Source organism: Xenopus tropicalis, chromosome 5, assembly GCF_000004195.4.
Source record: "Xenopus tropicalis strain Nigerian chromosome 5, UCB_Xtro_10.0, whole genome shotgun sequence".
NCBI lineage: Eukaryota > Metazoa > Chordata > Amphibia > Anura > Pipidae > Xenopus > Xenopus tropicalis.
The window spans coordinates 32,635,106-32,659,749 of record NC_030681.2 but is presented as its reverse complement, the minus strand read 5'-3'; the positions used below and the strand labels follow the sequence as shown (position 1 = coordinate 32,659,749).

Here is a 24,644-nt window from a genome sequence, read left to right as displayed (position 1 = left end):
ATTATAGGAAAAAAATTGGAAAGATTATAAAAAGAGGGATCAGCGTCCGTGGGAATATGATTCGTGTAAACCTCTAGTAGACTTGTTTTCCATTGTCATATCCCTACCATATTGTTTCATCATATAGTTTAGGAAGTAAACGAGAATAGGTCATTGGCGTGTGGGAAAGCATAGGTGTACCAGGGTTCCCATATTTTCAGGAATTTATCATGCTTATCTAGAAGTACACTCGTTAGTCGTTCATTAACCATAACCCAGTTCATTTTGCTTTTAAAATGAGAAATAGGAATTTGGGTTGTTTTCCAAAATTTAGCAATTGTTATTTTGGCTGTTAGAAAAATAAAGCTTATCAGGGACCTAGTATATCTATTGAGGTTAGGTATTTTGCCGTTCAGTAAGGCGTTCTGAGGATCTTTCCTCAAATTGATTTGTGTCACCGAATAAATAATATTGTATATTCTAGACCAGTACCTTTGCACATTTGGACAGTCCCACCAGATGTGGAACATTGAACCTGTATGTCCACATCTCCTGAAGCAGTCTTTACTAATTTGGGGATTTATCTTGTGTAGGCGAGAGGGGACCATATACCAGCGCATTAAAACTTTATATGTAGTTTCCAACAGAGAAGTGTTTCTAGAGCAGCTGGCCGTAGTTTGCCATATCTGGGTCCAATTCTCATCAGTAATCGTGGTGTTAAGATCTTTACACCATGCCTGAGTATATGGTAGGGGATCTTGTAAATGTATACCTGCTAATAAATTATACAAATTAGAAATTAGTCCTTTTGAATATGGGTATTTAATACAGACCTTTTCAAAATAGGTAGGGGTTAAAGTAGAACGGTCCTTATTAGTGGTGCGAATAAAGTGGTTTATTTGTTGGTAGTGGAAAATTTCCATAGGGGGTGGATTGTAGATATTTTGTATCATAGGCCATGTCTTTAAACCTGTTAAGGAATAAAAGTTGTATATGAATTGAAGGCCCTTAGACATCCACCATTGGAAAGCTGCAAAGGAAAGTCCCGGAGGGAAAAGTGGATTTCCAAATATTGGTGTTGCTGGGAGGGTTGGTGATATTAATTTAGCAGAGTGTTTGTACTTATCCCAAACTGTCATAGAATGGGACAGAAAGGGGTCTGGGTATTTAGGCCGTTTTAAGGGGGGAAGCCAGAGTAATGCACATGGAGAGGTTGGGTATAATGGATGCTTTAATATAGTAACCCACTTAGGGGGGTTAAGAGCGTGCATATGAATTAAAGGGATCAGCTGTGCTGCTATGTAGTAGTTTTGTAGTTGTGGGACACTCAAACCTCCTTGCTGTTTAGATCTGTACATAGTCTGTCGGGTTATTCTGGGATGTTTATCTGCCCAAATAAATTTAAATATTTTCCTCTGCATGGTCTTAAGGTCTTGATCTGGAAGGGGAATTGGTAATGTTCGGAACAAGTAGAGCATCTTGGGTAATAGGGTCATTTTCAAGGCATGGATTCTCCCAAACCAAGATAGGTTCATTTTGAACCATAATTGTAGGTTTTCTTCCGCCTTTCTCCAGAGTTGTGGGTAATTATCACGGTAAAGAGTTGATGTGTTGGATGGAATATTAACTCCTAGGTAATGTATATTTGATTTTTGCTATTTGAAATCAAAGTTTAATTTCAAGAGTTTAACCATCTGCTGTGGTAGAGTTATATTTAAAGCCTCTGATTTATTATGGTTAATGGTCAGTCCTGATATGTTCCCAAATGTGTCTAGTAAGTGGATTAAGTTAGGTAGTGAGGTTAGTGGTTTTGTTATAGTCATTAATATATCGTCTGCATAAAGGCATTGTTTGTGCATTATTTGTCCAATTTGGGGGCCTGTAATGTTTTTTTCCTGTCTAATAAGTTCGGCTAAAGGTTCTATTGCTAAAATAAACAAAATGGGGGATAAGGGACAGCCCTGTCTGGTTCCCCTTTCTATACGATATGGGCCCCATTTTGGGATTGCCTTGGGGAAATGATACAGGGACTTTAGTATTGTGATGAAGTGGGGTCCTATACCCCATTTGTTCAATATATAATATAGATAGTCCCATGATATGGAGTCAAACGCCTTGTGAATATCTATAGAAAGTAACATTCCCTGTTGTTTTGTTATCTGAAAATTGTGTATAAGTTGAAATGTTCGTCTTATATTATCGGGAGTCTGTCTATTAAGGATAAAGCCTGTTTGGTCTGAGTTAATCAGGCTGGGGAGAAACTTATTGAGGCGATCTGCTAGAATTTTTGTTAATAGTTTAATGTCAATATTCATTACCGATATTGGTCTGTAATTTGCGCATTCAAGATGGTCCTTTCGAGGTTTCGGTATAAAGGACAATTGCGCTTTTAATGATTCCTCATTACATTTCTCCCCTAGTCTGAGTGCGTTGAACATATTTGTTAAATGTGGGGTTAAGAGAGTAGTTAGTTTTTTATAATAGAGGCCGGAGAACCCTATACGGATTCTTTTTCATAGCACAGACCAATACTAACAGAGTCGGCACTTACAACCTTATTAGAACAATTTCCAATTTAATTCTTTTTAAAAAGGTGAAGTAAAATTATTTAGACAACCCCTAAAAATAGGATTTCTCCTATTGGACTTGATGTTGTTTGAACTTACTTTCCTGAACCGGAGCAAGATGAGATGCTGTGTGTAAACAGGACTTTGGGGGACAGGAGAGGCACCCAATTTTATACTCATCACCCCCTATTTGTGTTTATATTTCTTTTTGGCGCAATGAGCTGTGAAAATGCTTTGCACGTTGCACAGTCTGATCCATGTGACATCGTTGGCAGACAGATGGGGGGCTGCTGTGGGGCAGGTCTGTGCTACAAACTGTTCCAAGTGAGTGGATACCCCTGCGCTCATCCCACCCGGCATTATGTGTTTATCCTTGGAGCCCAAAATAACAGATTCAGCAATGTGCCGTATAATTACCTGCTTATGGAAATTATTTCTGACTTTCTATATCTTCTAATTGCAAGAACTTACAACTCTCTGGTATCCCTCTACATTAAAGCTACTGGTACTTAATTATGTAAGGTAATTACCTGAGCACTGACCTGAGAATAGTATCTTCCATTTCTAACGTGACAACAGGAGCCTTTCATGGGAAGTCCCTGCACCTCTAATGCCGTGTCATATATATAAATATATACATGTACATTTGTGCCCATTTAAATAGAATGCCTATTACGTGTTTGCAAATGAAGCCATTAAATTGTGAGCGTTTGTCTGTGTATGTGAGTGTATGTAACAGGGCGCCACGTGGAAGCGGATACTGGCGCTGCTCGGCTTCTCTTGTGCTTCATATTTCCCAAACCGTTAGGGAACCATAGCTGCACAAATGAAAGCTCCTGTTATTATGAGAGGTGGCACTTGTTTGTCTTCGGGGGGATACTCCTGTGAGACTATGTACGAGGCACTTAACACCCCAGTGCTGAGAATACAGGTATAGAACCCGTTATCTGGAAACCTGTTATCCAAAAAGCTCCAAATTACAGGAAGGTCATATCCCATAGATTCCAATAAAATCAATTCAACTTTTTGAGAATAAGTACCTTTTGCTCTGTAATAATAAAACAGTACCTGTACTTGATCCCAACTAAGATATAATTACCCCTTATTGGGGGCAGAACAGCCCTATTGGGTTTATTTAATGGTTAAATGATTCCCTTTTCTCTGTAATAATAAAACAGTACCTGTAATTGATCCCAACTAAGATATAATTACCCCTTATTGGGGCAGAACAGCCCTATTGGGTTAATTTAATGGTTAAATGATTCCCTTTTCTCTGTAATAATAAAACAGTACCTGTACTTGATCCCAACTAAGATATAATTAATCCTTAACGGAAGCAGAACAATCCTTTTGAGCTTATTTAATGTTTTAATAATTTTTCAGTAGCCTTAAGGAAAGACCCCTTATCTGGAAAACCCCAGGTCTCAAGCATTTAGGACAACAGGTCCCATACATCTATTTCCAATGACAAACCCTTTGCAGCTGGGTCCTGTGCTGGGCAGCGAGCGCCCCTCGGGCACACAACAGAACAATGAGGCCCATTCAATTTAACCCTGCGTTGGCAAGGGTTTTACACTGTGACAATAAATTCCACTTTTTTTTTTTTTCAAAGACGAGCAAAGGTCGAAATTCTTAATTAAGTCAAATTTACTTAAAAATGCAACCAGAAAATATCCACATCAAGAGCAGATACTGCAAATAAATACCTTTGCCCCCAACAAATACAGCAAAGGCAAAAATACTTTAAGTTAAAAAAAATGATCGTACAAAAATACTGATTGAAAATCCCAGCAGTTTGTAGCAAGTCCCCGAATATTTCATAAGTGACAATCTAATCAAAGCACCGATAGGGAAAGGGTTAATAATGCACTCTCAGCGCTACTGTGCAAACCCAATGGGAAGTAGTCCTATGGCTGAAAGCGTTAAAGGTACAGGTAGGAGGAAAGGCTCCTTCATGCAGAGAAATCAAGCCGTGAGCCTCGTCCAGTAAAGGGGAAATAAGAAGCAACTGAAGCTGAGGCCCTTAACCCCTGCACTGCCAAAGTGACGCAATGCATTCCTCAGGTCATTTACATGAACCCCATCCGACTGGCATATCTGTACATTTCTTAAGATTTTGTTTTTGCAAAATAATTAAAAAAAAAAAAAAAGAATCTATATAATTTTACAACTTTCAGCAGAAAGAATCAACATTGTCGTTGCCCTAAAGAGAGGAGTGAAAGCGTTTGTAGAGCGCGTTGTTCCTGGCAGAATAAACAGATATGGAGAGAGTCTCCTTGAGGGGAGCTGGGTTACAGCCATGCGCTTGTTGGATTTGGTCCAAAGAAACCTGAGCCCGTTTCCAAAGAGAATGAAAACGATGTTGTCAGCCGATCATTTGTTTCCACTGGGGCCGATGGAAAGGGCAAGGCCTGACAGGCCAGATCCAGTTACTGGATTCAGAGATCCTTGTAGCCTTTCACTTGTACTCGGCCTAAAAAGCAAGACTCTCAGTCCCGATACACAAAGTCATTTCTGTTCCTTCTGTTTTTGGTTATCACCTTTTCTGCTCCCAAATTTCAGCCAAGCTAAGATCCAGATCTTTCAGGCCTTTCAAGGCTTGTACGTTCTCAGTGTAAAAGGCAATGTCAGCTGCCACCAATCTGTAAATGGATGGAAAAAACACAAGCTTGTTATAACAGGCAATCCTCTCAGTACTCTCTATAGGCCCCAGGAACAGGGCCGGAACTAGGGGTAGGCAGAGTAGGCGCCGGCCTAGGGCACAATCACTTTCGGCTAACCAGCACCTGAGGTAGGCTGGTTAGCCGAAACATGTAGTACTTAAGATGTCTCAATAAAACTACACTGATTCACTGCAAATAAATGTTCTCTCCAGGTTTTTGGAATTATATTCCTTTGAGGGGGCAAAGCTTACATACGGTATCCAACGGAGGGTGAATGGACAGATATCACACATGGGGCCATACACATTTTCACCAGGAAATCATAAAACTTGCTTAAATGACAGACCAACCAATACCCATAATACATAGATACCAGTCAGGATTGTTCAGTCACACACGTACTAAGAGCCATACAGCGCTTTGTTGAATAAAATGTTATTAGTACATGTATGGCAAGCCATAAGGGCTAGGACTATACCCCACAAGGCATTGTGATATGTAGCAGTGATCCTAGACAAGAGGGCTTGCTATAAGGCAGACTTGTTTGTTTCACATTCACTGACCGTTGTAGACACATTTGAAGGCTGTAAATAGTGTTTAGGTTGCTATAAAGCAAGTTTCCTGTAGAAAACTAAATAACTTACCCGTATTGTGGTCCTCCATCATTAATGACATTTAAATGACACAATTGTCGCCTCAAATGGAATATGTAGCTTGAATTTATTTTAAGAAACAGAGTCTGTGAAATTAAATAATGAAATGGTTAAAAACAGGCAAATGTATAAAATATATACAGGAAATATCAGTATTTGTATATAAAGGAACATACAGGAAAAGGTGATGTACCGTGTTAGCCAGTCAAAAATGTTTACAGGGTAACCCTTTGAATTAAAAAATAACAGAAGTTGTATAAAGGTGATACCGTTATTGGCTAAGATAACCATAGCAAGCTTTCAGAACATTTTAGTCCCTTTTTCAAGCTGATTACAATGAAGCTGTGGTGCTCTCTGATATATATACAGCATTCAGCTCATAGATCAAATAACCAGAAAAAAAGAATATCTGTGTGGAAGGTGTTAACAAAGTCATATAAACGCAAGGGACAAACAGATACAAACAGATAAGGTACAGGATAATGTGGATCAAAGGAACATACAGTAATTGTGTTAGGATCTCCAGCCAGGGGTGTAATGAATTCCCGCCACCCCACCTGAAAAAAATCTCCAAACAGCCCCGGCAAGCACTGCTAAGTACCAGCCGCCTTCCTCCCTGCCCACCTACAGGTGTGCACGTGCCCCCTGCTGACAGTTTGCAATAGGTTCACTATAGAGGAATCAGAGGCTGCGGTCCGACCCCCCTGCAACCATGGCATCTGCTTCCTCTATAGTTACACCATTGTCTCCACCCAAATTCCAATTCATTTTTCAAGATAGTTATTAAAACATAATGGTTTTATAGTTATTTAGAAATGCTATTGAATGCCATATCAGTCTGTGATGCATGGTGTTGGCCATATAGCCTTGCCTTTCATCACAAGGGACTAGGAAACTGGCCAGCACATCAGTGGCCCTAAACACACAACCAAAGCTACACTGGAGTGGTTTAAAACCAAGAACCTGAATGTTAAAGCCAAGACCACTATCAGGTTGAAAATCTGGGGAAACACATAAAAATTGTTGTTAATCCATGGTCAGGGCTGTATTTACTGTATAGGCACTCAGGGCCTGTGCTTAGGACGGTGGCCCGCAGGTACCTATATGGTAAATTACAATTCTCGAGAAGAAAAAAAAAATTCCCAGCCACCGCCAGATATTTGCTGTCTAAATGTGCCAACTGGGAGGGTACAACTATTCTGCCAGGAGGAACAGGTAAAAACTGCAGAACCCATTTGTGCAAAGCTGAACTAACCCCTGTAATTTATTTCAAAAGGCAGACACCGACCTGCGTTTGCTCTTCAGGAAGGAGGTCATAAATGGCCTCGTGCATCTTGGCCATTTGCTTGCAGATGGTTCTGAAACACGTAGAAGGAACTGGGGCTTTTACCTCATACTGGCAGGAAAGAACAGAATTGCACTTTAAGCTGCGACATTGTTGCAAAGTCACCACCACATGCACACAGTGTTACAGAAACAGCATTCAGAATCTTATAAAATATGAGTCTAGATCTTAAAGGCATTCATGCTATGTGTCCTTCAATAGATGTACAGTGATATGAAAGAGTATTTGCAATAGTGCGGTTATGGCAAACTTGCCAACAAGTCCACTATCTTCTCATTATAGAGGGGAAACTGTCACAGGCATGCTCATGTCCTTTGCTTGGTTTGTGTCCACTACAAAGGAAGATGTGTCGATATATAATAATATATGTTGCAACAAGACAGCACTTTTGACCCATTATTACAAATGGAGTAGTTCAGACACAACACTATTTTATACTGTGTATTACACACACACTCACTTTCTGCATGCTTACTGTATAATAGGGCTTTATGTATAGAATTTGTTTCACTTTTCAGAAAAAAGTGGGATATATACTGAAATGTATACACAGGTATGAGCCTGTTATCCAGAATGCTCAGGACCTTGGGTTTTCCGGGTAAAATGGTCTTTCTGTACTACTATAAATTCATTGAAACATTAAATAAACCCAACAGAATGTATTGTTTTATTATTACACAGAAAAAGGGAATCATTTTTTTTTTTTAATTTTTCATTAACATGGAGTTTTTGGGAAACGGTCTTCCCTTTATTCAAAGCTTTCTGGATAACAGGTTTCCGCATAACAGATCCCATACCTGGATATAACTGAAATATATGTTCAATGTGCAAACTCCACAATCAGTTGTAAAACAGTTTCTGCATATTTGAAATCCACATAATACATGAAAAGGAAGCCCCACTTATACCAAAGCAAAATATTATGGGGAAAGAATTACCTTGGAAAGTAGCTTTTCAAACAGGCCATCCATTATTGTGACAAGCTTGGCAGAAATCTCTGCAATGTGGTCATTGTAGTCCTGTTATATAAATATATATAGGTAAAATAAACAATGCATTTAGATCATATTTTACCCCACACAGCATCCCACTTCCAAGGATAGAATATGTTTTTTTTCTAGCAAATACATTTCTCTCTGTTTCCTTTATTTTAATGCCAAAAGGCTTCATAAACTGCACATTTTTGTTGCACCACTGCTTTGTTTTTACACCTGATCAGAAGGACAATGGTGGTAGCAACACAGAGGCCAACAAGATCAAAGCAATATCATTTATCATACACAGGGGTTCATTTATAAACACTGGGCAAATTTGCACCTCAGCAGTAACCCATAGGAGCCAATCAGTGAGGAGTTTTCTTTTAGCCAGCTGAATATATAACAATGAAAGCAAATACCGGATTGGTTCGCATGGGTTACTGCCTTGTGTTGATAAATGTCCCCTTGTGAGATTTAGCCATCCATCTTGGCCTGTGTTCGGCTGGCTTAGGGCCCGGGCATATGGAGCTCTCAGCCTGTGTTTCCTCTTGAGGTTGAGAGAAGCCAGTTACACAGCGGAGTGGAGCAGAGGTTGGCCTAAAAACAAAAAAGCAAGCCGACCTCTGCCCAGCTGTGTGTGTCTGCACCCTGAAAGAAGCTGTACTTTTGAGTGCAAATCAATGAAGCTGGGGATGGGAGCAGATCCACCTGAAAAAAAAAATGCAGGCTGAGAGCAGCTGAGCCAACGCTCTGTGTGCCATCAGTCTAAAGGCGAAGACACACAGAGCTACTTAGTAGCAGCTACCTGTCACAGCTACTAAACGCCAGAAAATCCCTGCCATAGACAATACTGAGAATTGCCTCTGCTAAAACACACGTAGAGACAATTATCAGTAAATGATCAGCATTGTCTATTTCTGTAGCTGTGACAAGTAGCTGCTACTAGTAGCTCTGTGTGTCTTCATCCTTAAAGAGATAAAATGTTTTAGACTCAACAAATATTTTTTTTGGAGGAGGGTGGGGGCACAAACACCTACATGTGACAGGCAGCACTCTTCACAGGTTTTTATTATTTTTGAAAGACTGTATTACATTGATCTGTAAGTTATTTTTAATAGCCCCAGGGGAAGACCTGTGCCATATGCACATGTATTAGCTTAGTACATATGCAGTACTATTACACAGCAACAACAGTTGTAAGCAAAACTTCATCTGTCAAACTGCTACTATTGTGTTATGGAAAGTCTGCCTTTGGAAAATCTTTTACAACAATATTATAAATACTAGAATGAGTAGGACAGGTTACAGTTCAAATATAGAGTGAAAATGAATGTACCAGAAGTTCCTTACCTTGGTTATATGGTCAAAATGCCGGAGCATGCTATACTGCTTAGGCTGCATCCGAGCTTCAAAGTGGGCCCTTATGAGGGGAATGTAGTGTACTATAAGCTGCAAGCACCGCGAAGACAAGGCTGCAAGAAAAGCAAAGTATAAAACCATGGCCAAATGCAAAGAGACTGGGAATTCTATACACTGACATGTAGCGGGAGAATGTGGCAGCAAATACGTTACATTCATTGTGGTGCGTGTGTGAGATGGGGTGTTAGGGGAAAGGGAGAATTTATAAGTACAGGTAATGGGATCCATTATACAGAAACCCAATATCCAGAAAGCTCCATATTACAGGAAGGCCATGTCCCAAAGAGTCCATTTAAAATCTAACTTACCTAAGTTCTTGGTGGTTATTGTCTTCAGGCCAACCACTTGCAATGCTCCTGCTCCCAGAACCAATTGGCAACTCCGTGAATTAAAATACTGTGGCAGGGGAAGCGTAATGGGAAGGAACTGAGTTTTTTGTCACAATCAGTTTGAAGGAATACATGTATTTAAAAAGCATACTTTGAAAACTTATGTAATGGCCTCTATATAAGCTCCACATTATTTGCCAGCTTGCCTTCCCTTAATTAAGAGGAAAACCAACTAGTTTTAAAGCCTAGTCTATACTATGGGGCAAACGCAGATCTGACAGCAATAATAGTGAGAGAGAGATTCATCTCCCAGAAAAGGGAGATACTAGTATACACAAAGCTTTTGGCTGAATCTGAACCATAAATGGAACATAAACTCTACATGTAAAATTCCTTAGAATGAGCATTTGTACTATTAAAGTTATTCTATTTTTTTATTTTAATGTTACAAGTAGTTTTAAAACTTCCAATATCATGGCAACCTTAGTGCCCCCCTGCTATTGCCCCTTGCAAGGACTGGGAAGAGCAAAAAAGGTTTAAATTACTGATACAGGAAGTGTTTCCTGACACATCCAACGTTCCGGTCACATGGAGTAATAGAACTAAGCTTACAAGTATCAGGAGATGCTTCGTACTTCAGTAAAACTACCTTTGCAGACCTGCCTTGCCCTTGCCCTTGCCCAGGCTGAACAGCAGGGGGTGCTGAGGTTACATAAGCAGTATAAAACGCTCAGTAAATTTAGTTATGTGCCTTTTTATTTGTTTATTAGTATTTTAAATACAGAAAATAAATTACATAAATGGTTGGAAACTATCCCCTTCAGTTGTCCAGTACACTTAAGTACATATCCAATTTGGCTGAATACTAAGGATCTGTCTAAATCCAAATACTGCAGGAATAGGATTTGGACATTTGGTGAACCCAATGCTGGATTTATAAAGTACATCAAATCTAGATACTTAATATTTCTGATGCAAACAACCCTTTTCAAATAATGTGTGCTATAATAGGGAAATCTAAGGATCTATTTGCCTGTCCAGCTATGCAGGAAATCAGCCACATCTGCTACTTTCAGATAGAAGGTAATACACAATTCATACACAATATCCGCTCCCTCTCACATATTCTGTATTTCTTTTTTCCAGCCTTTTATTTCCACTCTCTGCATAGCCCTATATGATTGTTACAGAGTTTGAAAAGGAGGATCTTTAGAAAACACAAAGCTGGATGTTTAAAGCTCAGCAAATAATTACTCATGTATATTTTTCCTAAACAATATAAACCACTATTCTTCCTAAACAATATAAACCACTCCCTGCTCATTCTACTTGCCCCCCGATTCCAATAATTTGCTTTCTTTCCCCTTCTCCTTTAAAGCCCACAGCAAGAACGGTACATTAAATGCATGGATGTTACAATGGTAATGCGAGCAGCAGGTTTAGTCATTAAAGAGCTTTATGTACCTTTGTTATGGTAACGAGAGGAACATCTATTGTAATATATTTAATCAACAGATTTCATACAGAATTTTGTAAGCATGACACTGAGCAGCAATAAAACTGACAGGGTACCTTTAAAAGATCAGACAGCCGAGTCAACATGTCTGTAGTTACAGAGGGGATATCATCTACGCAGCTGCAGTACTCGAGAATGATTCTGATCAAAAGTAGCACTGTGCTGCAAGACATACAAGGGGTGCATTAGTGCTAAATGACAATAATCTGATTTACACACATTGTACACCAGGGATCCCCAACCGTTTATACCCATGAGCCACATTTAAATCAAAAGTGTTGGGGAGCAACACAAGTATGAAAAAGGTTCCTGATGGTGCTAAGAAGAGCTATAATTGGTTATTTAATTGCCCCTATGGGGACTGGCAGCCAATAGAAGGCTCTGTTTGGCATTATATTGGGTTTTTATGCCTCCAAAACTTGCCTCCTTACCAGGAATTCAAAAATAAGCACCTGCTTATGGCCATTGGGGGCAACATCCAAGGGGTTGGTGAGTAACATGTTGCCCCTGAGCCACTGGTTGGGGATCACTGTTTTACACCTTAAAAGGATTCTACCATCATTTTTATCGTGTACTTTTTATTTCTAAAAGACACTGTTTACATTGCAAATAATCCACTTTAACATTTACAATTAAAATTTTATTCTTGAACCAGGAAAATAAATTTTTTAGCTGTAATATTGGTGTGTAGGCACCATCTCAGTGCATTGTGCCAAATTCCGAGCTTTCAGAAGGAGCCACATTAGAACTGCTTTTAGATAAACGATTGTTTCTCCCAACTCAATGTACTATGAATATGACCCAAGTTGAATATAGGATTTCTCCTGCCTGGGTGCTATTCTCATATCTACCACTAGATGGGGCATGAAACCACATTTAGTAATGCAAACCATTCCAGAATTCATTTGGTTTCCCCAATGCTGAAATCTTATCCAGCCTTCAGGATACCTGCTTTTTGGAAGGGTAAGAGGGGGTCTGAGGTGTCAGAAATCATTTCCTCACATTGTATTTAATCTATATGGGGCTTAATGTATTTGGGCTAAAGTATTCACTGTATACAGTATTCACTGTATCAAGTATTTCTCACTGTATTCAGTATTTGGGACTCTGCCTCTTACTGTATAATGTATTTAGGATCTGGAGTTATTGTTCACAGAAGTCAATGTACCATTGTTTACAAGTGCATAGCGTGAGGGAGTGTGTGTGTGTGTATATGTATGTATGTATATATGTGTGTATATGTGTATATGTGTGTATATGTGTGTATATGTGTGTATATGGGTGTATATGGGTGTATATGGGTGTATATGGGTGTATATGGGTGTATATGGGTGTATATGGGTGTATATGGGTGTATATGGGTGTATATATATATATATATATATATATGTATGTATATATATATATGTATGTATATATATATATGTATGTATATATATATATATGTATATATATATATATGTATATATATATATATGTATGTATGTATGTATGTATGTATGTATGTATGTATGTATGTATATATATATATATATATATATATATATATATATATATATATATATATATAAATATAAAGCCCTAAATCACTGGGAGGCAGTATAGGCAGTTTTGCCTGTTTACCCACTCACTAAAATTCAGGACAGTGGCAGCAGTGCTAATAGCCCAGGGAAGCACTATGCTATCTTGTTTAGCTAAATGGCTGCTGAGGGGTAAAATGAAGGGGGTTAATATCACTCCAATTGCAGCGCAGCATTAGAGAGACTGAAGTTTATCAGAGCACATGGCTGTGGCTGGAAAAGTAAGGCAACCTAGCCCCATGTAAAAATAATAAATCTGTTTGCTTTTTTAAAAAATGAACTTAAGTGCAAAATTCTGCTGGTGCAGTACAATTAACTGATGCGGTTTGAAAAAAACAGGTTTTCCCGTGACAGTATTCCTTTAAAAATGCAGCTTACCCAACAACTGCATACTTCTGTCCGTCCACTGTAAGAAAATCTGTGGGTTTCCTTTCTTCTGTACCTGATGAAAAAAAGAATTGGTTAAAAACATTTGCTGCAAAGGAACAGTATTTTAACGATGACAGTCTGATGGAGAAGTTTGGGTTTAGCAGAAAAACACTACATTTGGCCTTATTCATTTAGGCAGGTAAAGTCTGTACGCTCTAGAGAAGAAGGACCCCACTGTACCAGTGTGTATATCGCTGAAGAACATGGCAGCAGGTAACTGACATAGGATAACAAAAACAGCAAACTTTTCTATCCCATTTGTTTTCTAAAATGATGGCTTCAATAATTTAATTTAATAATAACAGTAAAAGGAAAACATAAAGCACACATAAAAAGCATTTAGTTCACAAAATCCAACTTCATAATAATGATTTTGAAAAATTGCAGGCTTTGTGTGAATATAGAGTGCCAAGCTCAAGCATGGCTGTACCAAAACTGTCAGCACCAACAGAAAATTCTGCGTAAAAGCCCTGTAATTAGCTCTTCTCCTATAGAACGTAGTGGATAAATGTGTGGAGCAAAAGCCCATATCAGTTTTCAGTCCATATGCTCAGAAATGGGACTGTATAAGAATCAGCACTCATATGGCTAGCTTTATGCAGCTCTATGCAAACTAGGATTCTATCCATGAATAGACTGGCACCATCTTCACCAAGGCTCTACAAGTAATGATGTATGTGCTATTCAGTGAAAAAATAATGGATTGTGCCACAGAGCCAAACAACCACATTCTGTATGTGGAACAAAAAGACCCCTTTTAAGATTTAATTTCTCCTTTAGTAAAACAAATATTAAAACATTTTTATTCTTTAAACTAGTTGTGCAGTACAGATATGCCGAGTTCAAGGAAACAAACGTACCTCCAGATTTTCGCTCAGGAAGCACTATTTTACCGTCCTTTATAGAATCTACTAAGTCCTGAAATTCAGCAGGGACATCAGCTTGTTTCCAGCGTTCATTATCAAGCAGGAGGCTATAAGGGGAGAAAAGTGTTACTTTAGAACATATCCAGCTTTACTATTCTTAGGGTAATGTGGAACGCTAGCACCATTCTTGTTTTGTGTAATGAATTCTCTCCCAACCTAGAATTGTACATATACTATAGTATAGGTCCCCAAACCTGTCCTAATTAACCCAGTATTAAGGCAGGGTCTTCAAAATATCCACAGAGCAACCAGTAGAGGGGATCCAAAAATGTTCTGTTGTTTTTAGTCAATCAATTAACGATTTGTGGTACAGGTATAGGACCCGTTATCCAGAATGCTCGGGACCAAGGGTATTCCGGATAAGGGGTCTTTCCGTAATTTGGATCTCCATACCTTAGGTCTACTAAAAAAATCAATAAAACATTAATTAAACCCTATAGGATTGTTTTGAATCCAGTAAGGATTATTTATATCTTAGTTGGGATCAATTACAAGGTACTGTTTTATTATTACAGAGAAAAGGGGAATCAGTTTTAAAATTCTGAATTATTTGATTAAAATGTTTACAGATAAGGATCCCATACCTGTAATATGAAATAGCATGACAAACAGAGGCCAAGGTACATAGCACCACTGCAAGTAGGAGCTGAAGAATTTTTTGCACAATAGTTGCTGACCTCCTCCTCAATGAGAGGATGGTTCCCAAGAGGGATTTGCCAATAACATGTCCAAACTCAAGATATCTGAGAATCTAAACCCAGAAAATACATTTATGTAAACTTCATCAGGGTGCATCTCTGAGCACTTTTGCACCATACATTATTTTTCTATTTTAGTTGTTTCTGAGATATCTGAATTTTTTTTTGCACTTTGCACACTGTGCTCTGCATTGTGTAAATTGCTACAGGCCTCTGTGCTCCATTCAGGAGTTGCCATTCCTCTCTGGCCATTCCTGTATTGGTGAGAGTCAGGAATTGGGGTGGCACATAGGCATCCACCCATCTGCCCCCAAACTTGCACAAGGAACAGAGTGCAGCTTAACCCAGGTGAAAGTTGCCTGCTAGGGTAAGGATTAAGGGGCATACTCTTGGGTCCCATAGCACTCTCGTAATAGCATTTCACAGTAATGTAATTTACCCCTTATGAGTAAATAGGTGAATTTATATAGAGTTTAGGTCTTCTTTAACAGACTAGGCTGTCACTGAATGGAAAAAGCCTGAAAGTGCCAGTACAGAATGTAAGAGTCTTCCTGCTGAAAAGTTCTAGTTTTGGTGTATTCACATTTCCAATTCAAATCATGATTTTGTTCAATATCTAAAAAGCACTGCTTGCACCAGCAGCCTCAAGTTTCCCATTTGCACAGTGTTTTTAATTGCAGTGTATTTATCCTACAGATCAATAAAATAGAGAGAAAAAACGGATACTACATGGCACACTGTGTTAGTGGTTGCTCTTTACCTCAGTTTGGTTTTTCTTTCATCATGGAACCGATTTACAAATTTGTTGGCTTGGCTTTGCAGTGCCCCTCTCAGTGACATGCTCCTTCGGCCACAGATCTTTTCAGTACCCAAAACGAATGCTTCCACTGCCCGTGAGAGGGACACAAATTCAGCAGAGTTTAGCTTCTCAAGAAACCCTTCCTGATAAGGAAAACAAATTGAGAATATCATGAAATGGAGATACAGAGTTAAGCTCAAAAGGGAAGCCTAACAACTACCAGTAACATTAAAGGGATTGTCATGATTATTATGATATACTTTTTATTTCTAAATTACACTGTTTACATAGCAAATAATTCACTCTATCATTTAAAATGTTATTCTTGAACCAACAAATGTATATTTTTTAGTTGTAATATTGGTGTGTAGGTGCCATCTCAGTGCATTGTGCCTGAGTCTGAGCTTTCAGAAGGAGCCAGCACTACACATTAGAACTGCTTTCAGGTAACCTATTGTTTCTCCTACTCCCATATAACTGAAGGAACCCCAAGCCAGACTTGGATTTCTTAATATGGAAAGCTATTCTGATACCTACTGGGAGCTGCTATCTTGCTACCTTCCCATTGTTCTGCTGATCGGCTGTATATACATATATACATACATACATACATACATACATACATACATACATATATATACACATATTACATATGTGAGATTAAACAAATGTTAATAATATTGTTAAATTGAGAACATGTTTTGAAGTCCATAATATTATGCTCTGCTTGTAGACAACTACAAATGTTTTATTGTAGTAAATAATAAGCTATAGAATAGGCCAACATACAAATGTTTTGGACACTAAATTGAATCTGCTGTGGAGCCCAGTAATATCTAGTTATGCCAAACGCCATCCAGGCAGAAACGTTCACTTACAACAAAGCCTTGGCAGATATGAAGTGAAGTACATCCTAGTAATAAAACAGAGGCTTGTTATTTACCTTGGCCCTCGCTAGCAGGAACTTGACGCAGCGGTCATGGCAGATGTCAGAGGCATCATACAGTAACTCCTGTATACTGTTGGCAATTTTACCAAGTTCCAGGTCAGTTAACTTCATTTCTTCAGTTAGACTAAAAAAAAAAAAATCATTGTTCGGGGGTCACCTTACTGCACACACAAAAGTCATCTAGATATCGACAAGGGAGCTTATGAAATTAACTGGAGAATACCACTTTCCACATCACAATAACACTTTAATGGTGAACTACCCTTCTGAACATTCTACAGATGTGCACAGAACCATAGAGAAGTGATTAAAAATATAGGAGCTCAGCAAATCTAACATGCAATCCCACCCCCCTATATCAGTCATGTACAGATTTGAAGTCATTTGTGGTTATGTAATAAAAAGCAATAAGTTTGCCCATGAGTAGTAACACATAGCAACCAATCAGAGGGTAGCATTTACTGGTCACCTGTTTACAAGCAAACATCTTATAGGTTGCTATGGGTTACTGCTCCTGGGCAAACTTAGTGCCTTTTATTACATATGTGAGATTGTGAATTATGTGGCAATTTTATTGGACTGTTTCTCAAAGACCAAAAGAGGGGGTAGTTAAATACTATTGCCTATATAACTTCGCTCATATAGGTAATAACTAAATAAGCATGGGCTAAACTTATAAATAAGCATATAGTCTTTGCATGGTTTTTTGAAATGTCAGATATAAATATACTTTTTTTGTATACAGACATACCTGATTTCTCAGACTGAGGAAACCATGATATTTTGCCTGACTAGCAAGACTCAATTCAACACCACCCTTAGGGGTCATTGTGTTCCATTAGGAAGTGACAGATTCTTGAACTTAAAGTCCCTCTGCTTTCCAAGCAGGGCAGGGCACAGATTCCCTGGAATGCAGACATAAACCCAACTTATGTCAAAAAAGGGAGTATTTTGTTCCTTTTAATTACTCTGCCTTTGGCATGTCCAAATGAGCTTATGGACTGTATTGCAGCAAGAGGGGCATCTATACTTTCCCTAAATTCCCCATAGTGTCAGGACTTCTATTGAAGGTCTATATAAAATATGGGGATTGGTGACTAAAGAGAATGTGTTACTTGTTTTTTTTTTTCTATTTATCTATTATATAATCTATCATTTCAGCCATTTGTTTGAATCTGTTAAAAGAGATCTGAAACAAATGCATAATAGAATATGTTATATATTTTTCAAAAAGGATGTACAGGTATAGGACCCATTGGAATCAGTTTTAAAAATCTGAATTATTTCATTATAATGGAGTCTATGGGAGACAGGCTTTCTGTAATTCAGAGCTTTCTGGATAAGGGCTCTCCGGATAACAGTTTCCATACCTGTAATACAACACCTATAAAAGCCTTCAGGCTATATCCAAAACAGTGGTGGCGACTACTTTGTCTACAACCTAAATGCTCAGTACATAAGGTACAAGGAGTAAAAATGTGTTACTCTGTGCTCTTTGCCATAAAAAGGTAAATTAATTGATCGGCACACTGGTATGCTCATCTTAATATCATCCATATGGCACAGCTCCCTGAACAAGGCACAGTGTACAGTGTTGGTTCACAGGTTAAGTTTATAAAGTCTAGTTTTACTCACATTATTTCTATTCCCCCTTGGGTAACAGAAGGCAGTGTGTGTTCTTTGCTGGAAGAAGAGTCTGTGGTACACTCAGGATCAGATACTGTATCGCTGCCAGAGGGCTCGCTACTGCTGGGTGATGTGTTCCTTTGAAAGTTAGTGCTGGTAGCAGCATTGGGAAGCTCACCTTCACCGAAAGCATCACTTATAAATAAGCCTTCATGAGTCAAGTACGCCAATTCATTGTCCACATTGCTTTCTCTTCTGAGATTCTGTTGAGCTGCCAACATTTCCATTTCCCTCACCCGCTGATTTTTGTCTAAAACCATGAGCACTACATTACGGATGACGCTTAGCGTTGCCTGCAGGGAAAGAAATAGCCGTTATACTAAATAAAGTCTGTACCACTTGCAGCAAATTAAATGAGAACAGAAGATATAGCAAAGCTTTAAGAACAGAAAGGGAAACTGTACAGCATCTCCCTGAAGGGTTACATTTACAGTATTTAATCTTACTCTGCATGTCCTGAGGTTTAACAGCCCTTTAACAATTATGATCAATGCCTGTAATGTTGGTCACATCAACCCCCCTTATTCTGAAACTTTTTATGCCATCTTTTCAGTGCCCGTGATCAACAGCTTAGGGGTTGTTGGAAATCATTGAAACATCAGCAGAGGAGAGGCTGCATGTGTCATGGATGCTGATGGTTATTAATCAATTCTGATGCACACTGCAATGAATGATATTATTCATAAGCTCAGGCAACTAAGTGTAGCCCAGTACATGTGCAGTGGCTGCACAAAATAAGATGGGGAGGCATTTCTAAAGGCACAGATTTTGCATTTCTGGCTTTTATTATTTGTTGAGCTTTAGTTCTTCTATCACTATAGGTTACAGTCTGTATACAGAACATGTATACGAGTGTTTAAAAGTGGCTTTATTGCTGAAAGTGGCTTTTCTTTGGCTGAAGGAGAACAAAACCCTGCCCCAACCCCCGCACCACCTTTTACTGCCAAAGGGCCTCTATCTTCGTACCTGACAGGCACCCATTTGTGCCACTTCAGATCCTCTTCTGTCAGAGGTCAGCAGCTAAGGACAGAGGCAGACGGGGAGATTAGTCGCACCACAACAAATCTTCGTTGCTGCGGGCGACTAATCTCCCCGCAATGCCATCCCACCGGCAAGAATGTAAATTGCCAGTGGGATGGCATATGCGTTGCCTTGAGAGGAAACTTCGGAAATCGTAGCAACGCGTATACCATCCCACTGGCGATTTACATTCTTGCCGGGGGGATGGCATTGAGGGGAGATTAGTCGCCCAAGGCAATGAAAATTTGTTGTGGGGCGAACAGTTGCATGAACAGTTGAATGCTCCTGCATGCAAAGTGTTGCCAATCTGACAGAAGAGGGTCTGAAGCGCTGCCCGCCAACCCCGCTGAGCAACTCTGCATTGGGGAGACTTTTAAAAGTAATGCATGATGTCAATCTGGGGAAACATCTTGGCTGAAGCAACCAATTTAGCAAATCCCATATGTCTAAAAAAAATCCGCAGACGAGTGTTATGGACAAATAAGATGCCATCACATGTATTTTTTTTCCCACTTACCTTAACTCTCTCAATAAAAATTGTAAACTTAGAAAAAATATTCTGAAGCAAGCCAAACCACTGAGAAAAATTCATCATCCGAATCTGATCAGTAAGCCTGGAAGCAGAAAATTAAAAAAAAAAAGAGGTAAATAGTTAGCATGGACCTCCTTTCTCTCCCCAATATTTGCTGTACAAATGACTTCTATTTGGTATGGTATAATAAAGCTAACATAGCAGCAATTATTGGTGTGTGCAGAGCTCCCTTTATCTATATCTGGGATCCCCAACCTTTCTAACTCGCGAGCCACAGTCAAATGTAAAAAGACTTGGGGAGCTACAGAAACATCATAAAAAATTATGGGGGTGCCAAATAAGGGCTGTGATTGGCTATTTAGTAGCCTCTATGCACACTATCAGCTTAAAGGAGGCTTTGTTTGGTAGTACATCTTGTTTTTATGCAACCAAAACTTGCCCCCAAGTCAGGAATTAAAAATAAACACCTGGTTTGGGGGCACTGGAAGCAACATCCAAGGAGTTGGTGAGCAACATGTTGCTGAACCACTGGTTGGGGATCACTGAACTACACTGACTGACGTGGCCTTAGGGTCAGGGAGTCGCACCACCAGAAGGTAAAACTATTTGCATAGACAGGAAAAGCTCCCAATTCCAAAATTTTGTTGCACCTTTTTTTCCTCTCACCTGTACTATTAACATGTGCAAAATAGCTAAATACAAATACATGCAGCGCTGCCACAGCATGCATGGGTCCCTTAATAGATACTTTCCTGTTACTTTAAATAAATTTACAGGGTGATTGCTCTTCCTTCAAAGATAAATGTTTCAGAGAGCATTGCCTTTACTATGGCTAGTACAGCTAGTACTGGGGTACCGAGTTCAATTCCAACCACATCACCTGCCTGCCTTACACCTATTTTGGTATATGAGATCCCTCTGAGGAAGGCTCTTGGCAGTGCACCTAATCTCACGGTCTAATTTGAACAGATCCACTTGAAAGTATCCCCCTCTATATGATTCTACTTCTGTTCCAACCATGGAAAAGAGTTTGCACGTTTGGAAGGGCCTCCTACCACACTTGAAAAACAAGCTCACAGAATAACAAATTTCTCATGTAATTGGCCCAAGTGTGTGTATGTTTGTGTGATGCAGGTGAGATATTCTAGTAAAGTGCTTCTCAAACTGTCCAGTTTTATGATAACATTTTTTATGATTTAATGTTGCATCTAAAATAAAATCCCTTAATGTACAAAGATGCCAAATCCTTGCTAGCAAAACTAGAACTTTGGCTATCCACTACAGATTAATCAGCCCAGAGTTCATATCATTTTCTGAATAATTTTGGTTCTGTATTGTGTGGTTAATAAAATTCTGCAATAAAAGAGCAATCACTGCTTAAACTCTAAAAGGGTGAGGGCTCTGCTCATCACACAAACACTATAATATTTTCCCTCTGAGATATCCTTTGGGAAAAACACTTTGCAAAGGGCTGCTCTATTATTTGCATTTTTATTACATAGACAAGGAAAGCACAAGTAATAAACCTTATCAAGAGCTGACACTTTAGAAAACCTGCTTCCATACTTGAAGGCATTAGTTGTGATAATAAGCATTTTTTTTGCTTATGTTGATTATAAACAGCCCTTTGTGAAAAATGCTGCGTGCAAGGGGCCGCTGACATGCTATTTGCATTTTTATTACAAATAAAATAACACATAATAACGCTGACACCTGCAGAAATCTAAAAAGCTGAATACTTTTCAAGATATTTGGATTGACTTTACTCTTTTACTTTATGTTTTGTTTGCAACAAACACTAGTTGCCCACAAACTGTAGGCAGTTTCTGGGGTGCTCAATGCCACTAACCTTCTTTTTAAGAAGAATCATGGAACAAAATAATTTTCTTTCTATATTTAACCTTTCCTTCCTTTCAATACTACCTGTACATTCAGCCATTATAAAAAGGTTATACATGCGGGATTGCTTTAGTCAATCCTCCATTCAAATGAATTAACATTAAACAGCTGAGCAGGCATTTTATCTGGTTGGGGCCCAGCATCAGAAGGATCCTGAGAAGGGGAGACAGATATATGACAACAACACATTATACCCTGTGAAAAGGTAAGATATTTTCCGGGAATAAATCAGAGTGTAACGTGTAATTTTCTATTATAGTCAACATGATGTATACCAAGTATAATGTATGGGTGAGATTATACGTTAACCCTTACTCTGTAAACAAAGTATGGGTTTTGCTTTTAGCAGGCAAAGTGTCAGCCTGCTAACAACTAAGCACATACGTTTCCAGGTCTGAGGTTACTCTACACAAAAGCCTAGCAGCACATTTTCAAAAAGTGCCCTTAGCCTGGCAAATTAAAGGGTTAAAGACATATGTATTTTAGGTTTATATTTGCACTACTTATTATGATTCCCACTACTTATAACAAAAATGTCATGTGCAAAGTTGGTGTTGTACAGGTCAATAGCAAAATAAAGTACAAATGACAGTATGTTTTAAACAATATCTTGGTTGGTATATCAGCCATCACGATAATTAATCAGCATCTGTTTGATTATAGTAAGCCTTATACATATCACACATTTATTAAGAATAAGTGTCTACTGCAACAAAAGTCTATATAGGAGATTTAGGCCTTCAGTATGTGAGGAATAGGTACAGTATCACATTTTATGTCAGAGTACCATGCCTACCTAGCCCTGCCTCCCACCATGGGCTCCAAATTTTTTCAAATTTCTTTTGGGAACCTCTGGCTAGCAGGGTAAGTATGATAATGGGTAATGTTTGAATTACCAAAGTGATCCAGTTTTGAAACGTGGGGTGTTTGGGTCCCATCCATGTCATTGCAATGATTTTTCTTGAATAATATCAAAATGTTCTACATATAATTCTGGCATAGTTGTCATTAATTAGTTCATCCAAAACTCCCAATATAAACAAATGGGGTGTTAACAATCTAGGAGAGATAAGTTTGTCTACTAAAAGATTGCTCAGAGTGCTTTTTTGAGCACTTTACAGTAATTATTTTTCTCATTCTGATGCCGTATTAGTATTTTACTCAATATTAGTGGTTCACCATGAATACATGATCAACCCTGTTGTTCACAAAACAGATAATCAGCAGCTTGATACTAAGGAAGGAAGTATCTCCTGACATTTCTCTGCTAAAGCTGGCCATACACGCACCGATACTATCATACGAAACCTCGTTTCGTACGATATTCGGTGCGTGTATGGCATGTCGGCAAGTCGACCGATATCGCAGGAAGCTGCCGATATCGGACGACTCGCCGATCGGCCAGGTTAGAAAATTTTGATCGGGCGCCATAGAATGCGCCTGACCAAAATCTGCCGTCAGGGCTGAATCGGCAGAAAGAGGTAGAAATCCTATTGTTTCTACCTCCTTATCTGCTGTTTCAGCCCTGACTGTGTGAGGTGGATCTGCACGAAACATCGTTAGATCGCGTGTATGGCCAGCTTTAGTCCTGTCACACTGAGCAACAGAACTGCACAGATAAACATAAGTAAGTTAAAGGAAAACTATACCCCCAGAATGAATACTTAACCAACAGATAACATAATATAATATGGAGCCTAGCATGTATGGGTGCCTTGGTTTGTTTGTGTGCATGCTATAATCCCAGGAGGTGGCCCTTCATATTTAAAATGGCAATTTTCTATTTAGGATTACCCAAGGGCACATACTACAGGTATGGCATCCCTTATCCGGAAACCTGTTATCCAGAAAGCTCCGAATTACAGAAAGCCCGTCTCCCATAGACTCTATTTTATTCAAATATTTTTTTTTTTTTATAATTCTTTATTTTGTAATTTTTCAGGTATGGGGAAGGGATACAGAAGGCAAAAGGGAGGGGTAGGGGGGGGGAAGGAGCATTGCATATGATAATCTTGACATTTCTTATACATTTACAATTTCAAGCAAGCTGTCATCAAGTTATTTCTACATTTTCAGGTAAATATTCGTTTAACTAAACCTTATAAACATTAGTTCCAGAATGCTTCTTTTGAATGACTGATATGTGGTAATTTTTTCATAAGGATCTTAAATAATCTAGCCAGGGAGTCCAAATATTTCTGTAGTAATTGCTTTGATTATGTATCATGAAGGTTATTTCCTCCATTTGCCTGATATCTTCCGTGTTAGCTAGCCATTCTGTAAAGAGGGGGGGATCGGCTGATTTCCATTTTCTGGGTATTAGTGATTTAGCGGATTGTAATAAATGTAATGTGAGTGGATCTGAAATAGGGACATTGTTACGTAGATTGATGTTGAGTAGAATTAACGCGGGGTCACCGATATCTATATTAAATTTCGTGATTGCATTTATTGTGTTCAGTACTTCCGTCCAGTATTTTTGTATTTTTGGGCATGTCAGCCAAATATGTGTATGAGTCCCTTTATGTGTGTTGCATCTCCAGCATAAGTCGGAGGTGTTGGGATACATTTTGTTCAATTTTGTTGGTGTATAATGCCACCGTGTTACCAATTTATAAATTGCCTCATTTGTTCTCGATGCTCTAGATGTTTTATATTTTATTCAAATATTTTAGAAT

At 38.8% G+C, this 24,644-nt stretch overlaps 1 protein-coding gene across 2 annotated transcripts in view; it reads right to left on the bottom strand.

Moving 5' to 3' along the window:
- Positions 1-4,175: 4,175 nt before the first annotated feature.
- vps54 (VPS54 GARP complex subunit) overlaps positions 4,176-24,644 on the bottom strand; it is a 52,117-nt gene continuing 31,648 nt past the window's right edge. For both annotated transcript variants that reach the window (XM_004914708.4, XM_002939319.5), the window contains exons 11-23: positions 20,053-20,149; positions 18,465-18,808; positions 16,824-16,953; positions 15,842-16,023; positions 14,318-14,430; positions 13,407-13,470; positions 11,505-11,610; positions 9,912-9,999; positions 9,535-9,656; positions 8,146-8,226; positions 7,151-7,258; positions 5,854-5,948; positions 4,176-5,188 (exon numbers count right to left, since the gene is read on the bottom strand). In XM_004914708.4, coding sequence (XP_004914765.1) covers positions 5,083-5,188; positions 5,854-5,948; positions 7,151-7,258; positions 8,146-8,226; positions 9,535-9,656; positions 9,912-9,999; positions 11,505-11,610; positions 13,407-13,470; positions 14,318-14,430; positions 15,842-16,023; positions 16,824-16,953; positions 18,465-18,808; positions 20,053-20,149 — 1,636 coding nt within the window. In that variant the 3' untranslated portion in view covers positions 4,176-5,082. The remainder of the gene's footprint in view (positions 5,189-5,853; positions 5,949-7,150; positions 7,259-8,145; positions 8,227-9,534; positions 9,657-9,911; positions 10,000-11,504; positions 11,611-13,406; positions 13,471-14,317; positions 14,431-15,841; positions 16,024-16,823; positions 16,954-18,464; positions 18,809-20,052; positions 20,150-24,644) is intronic.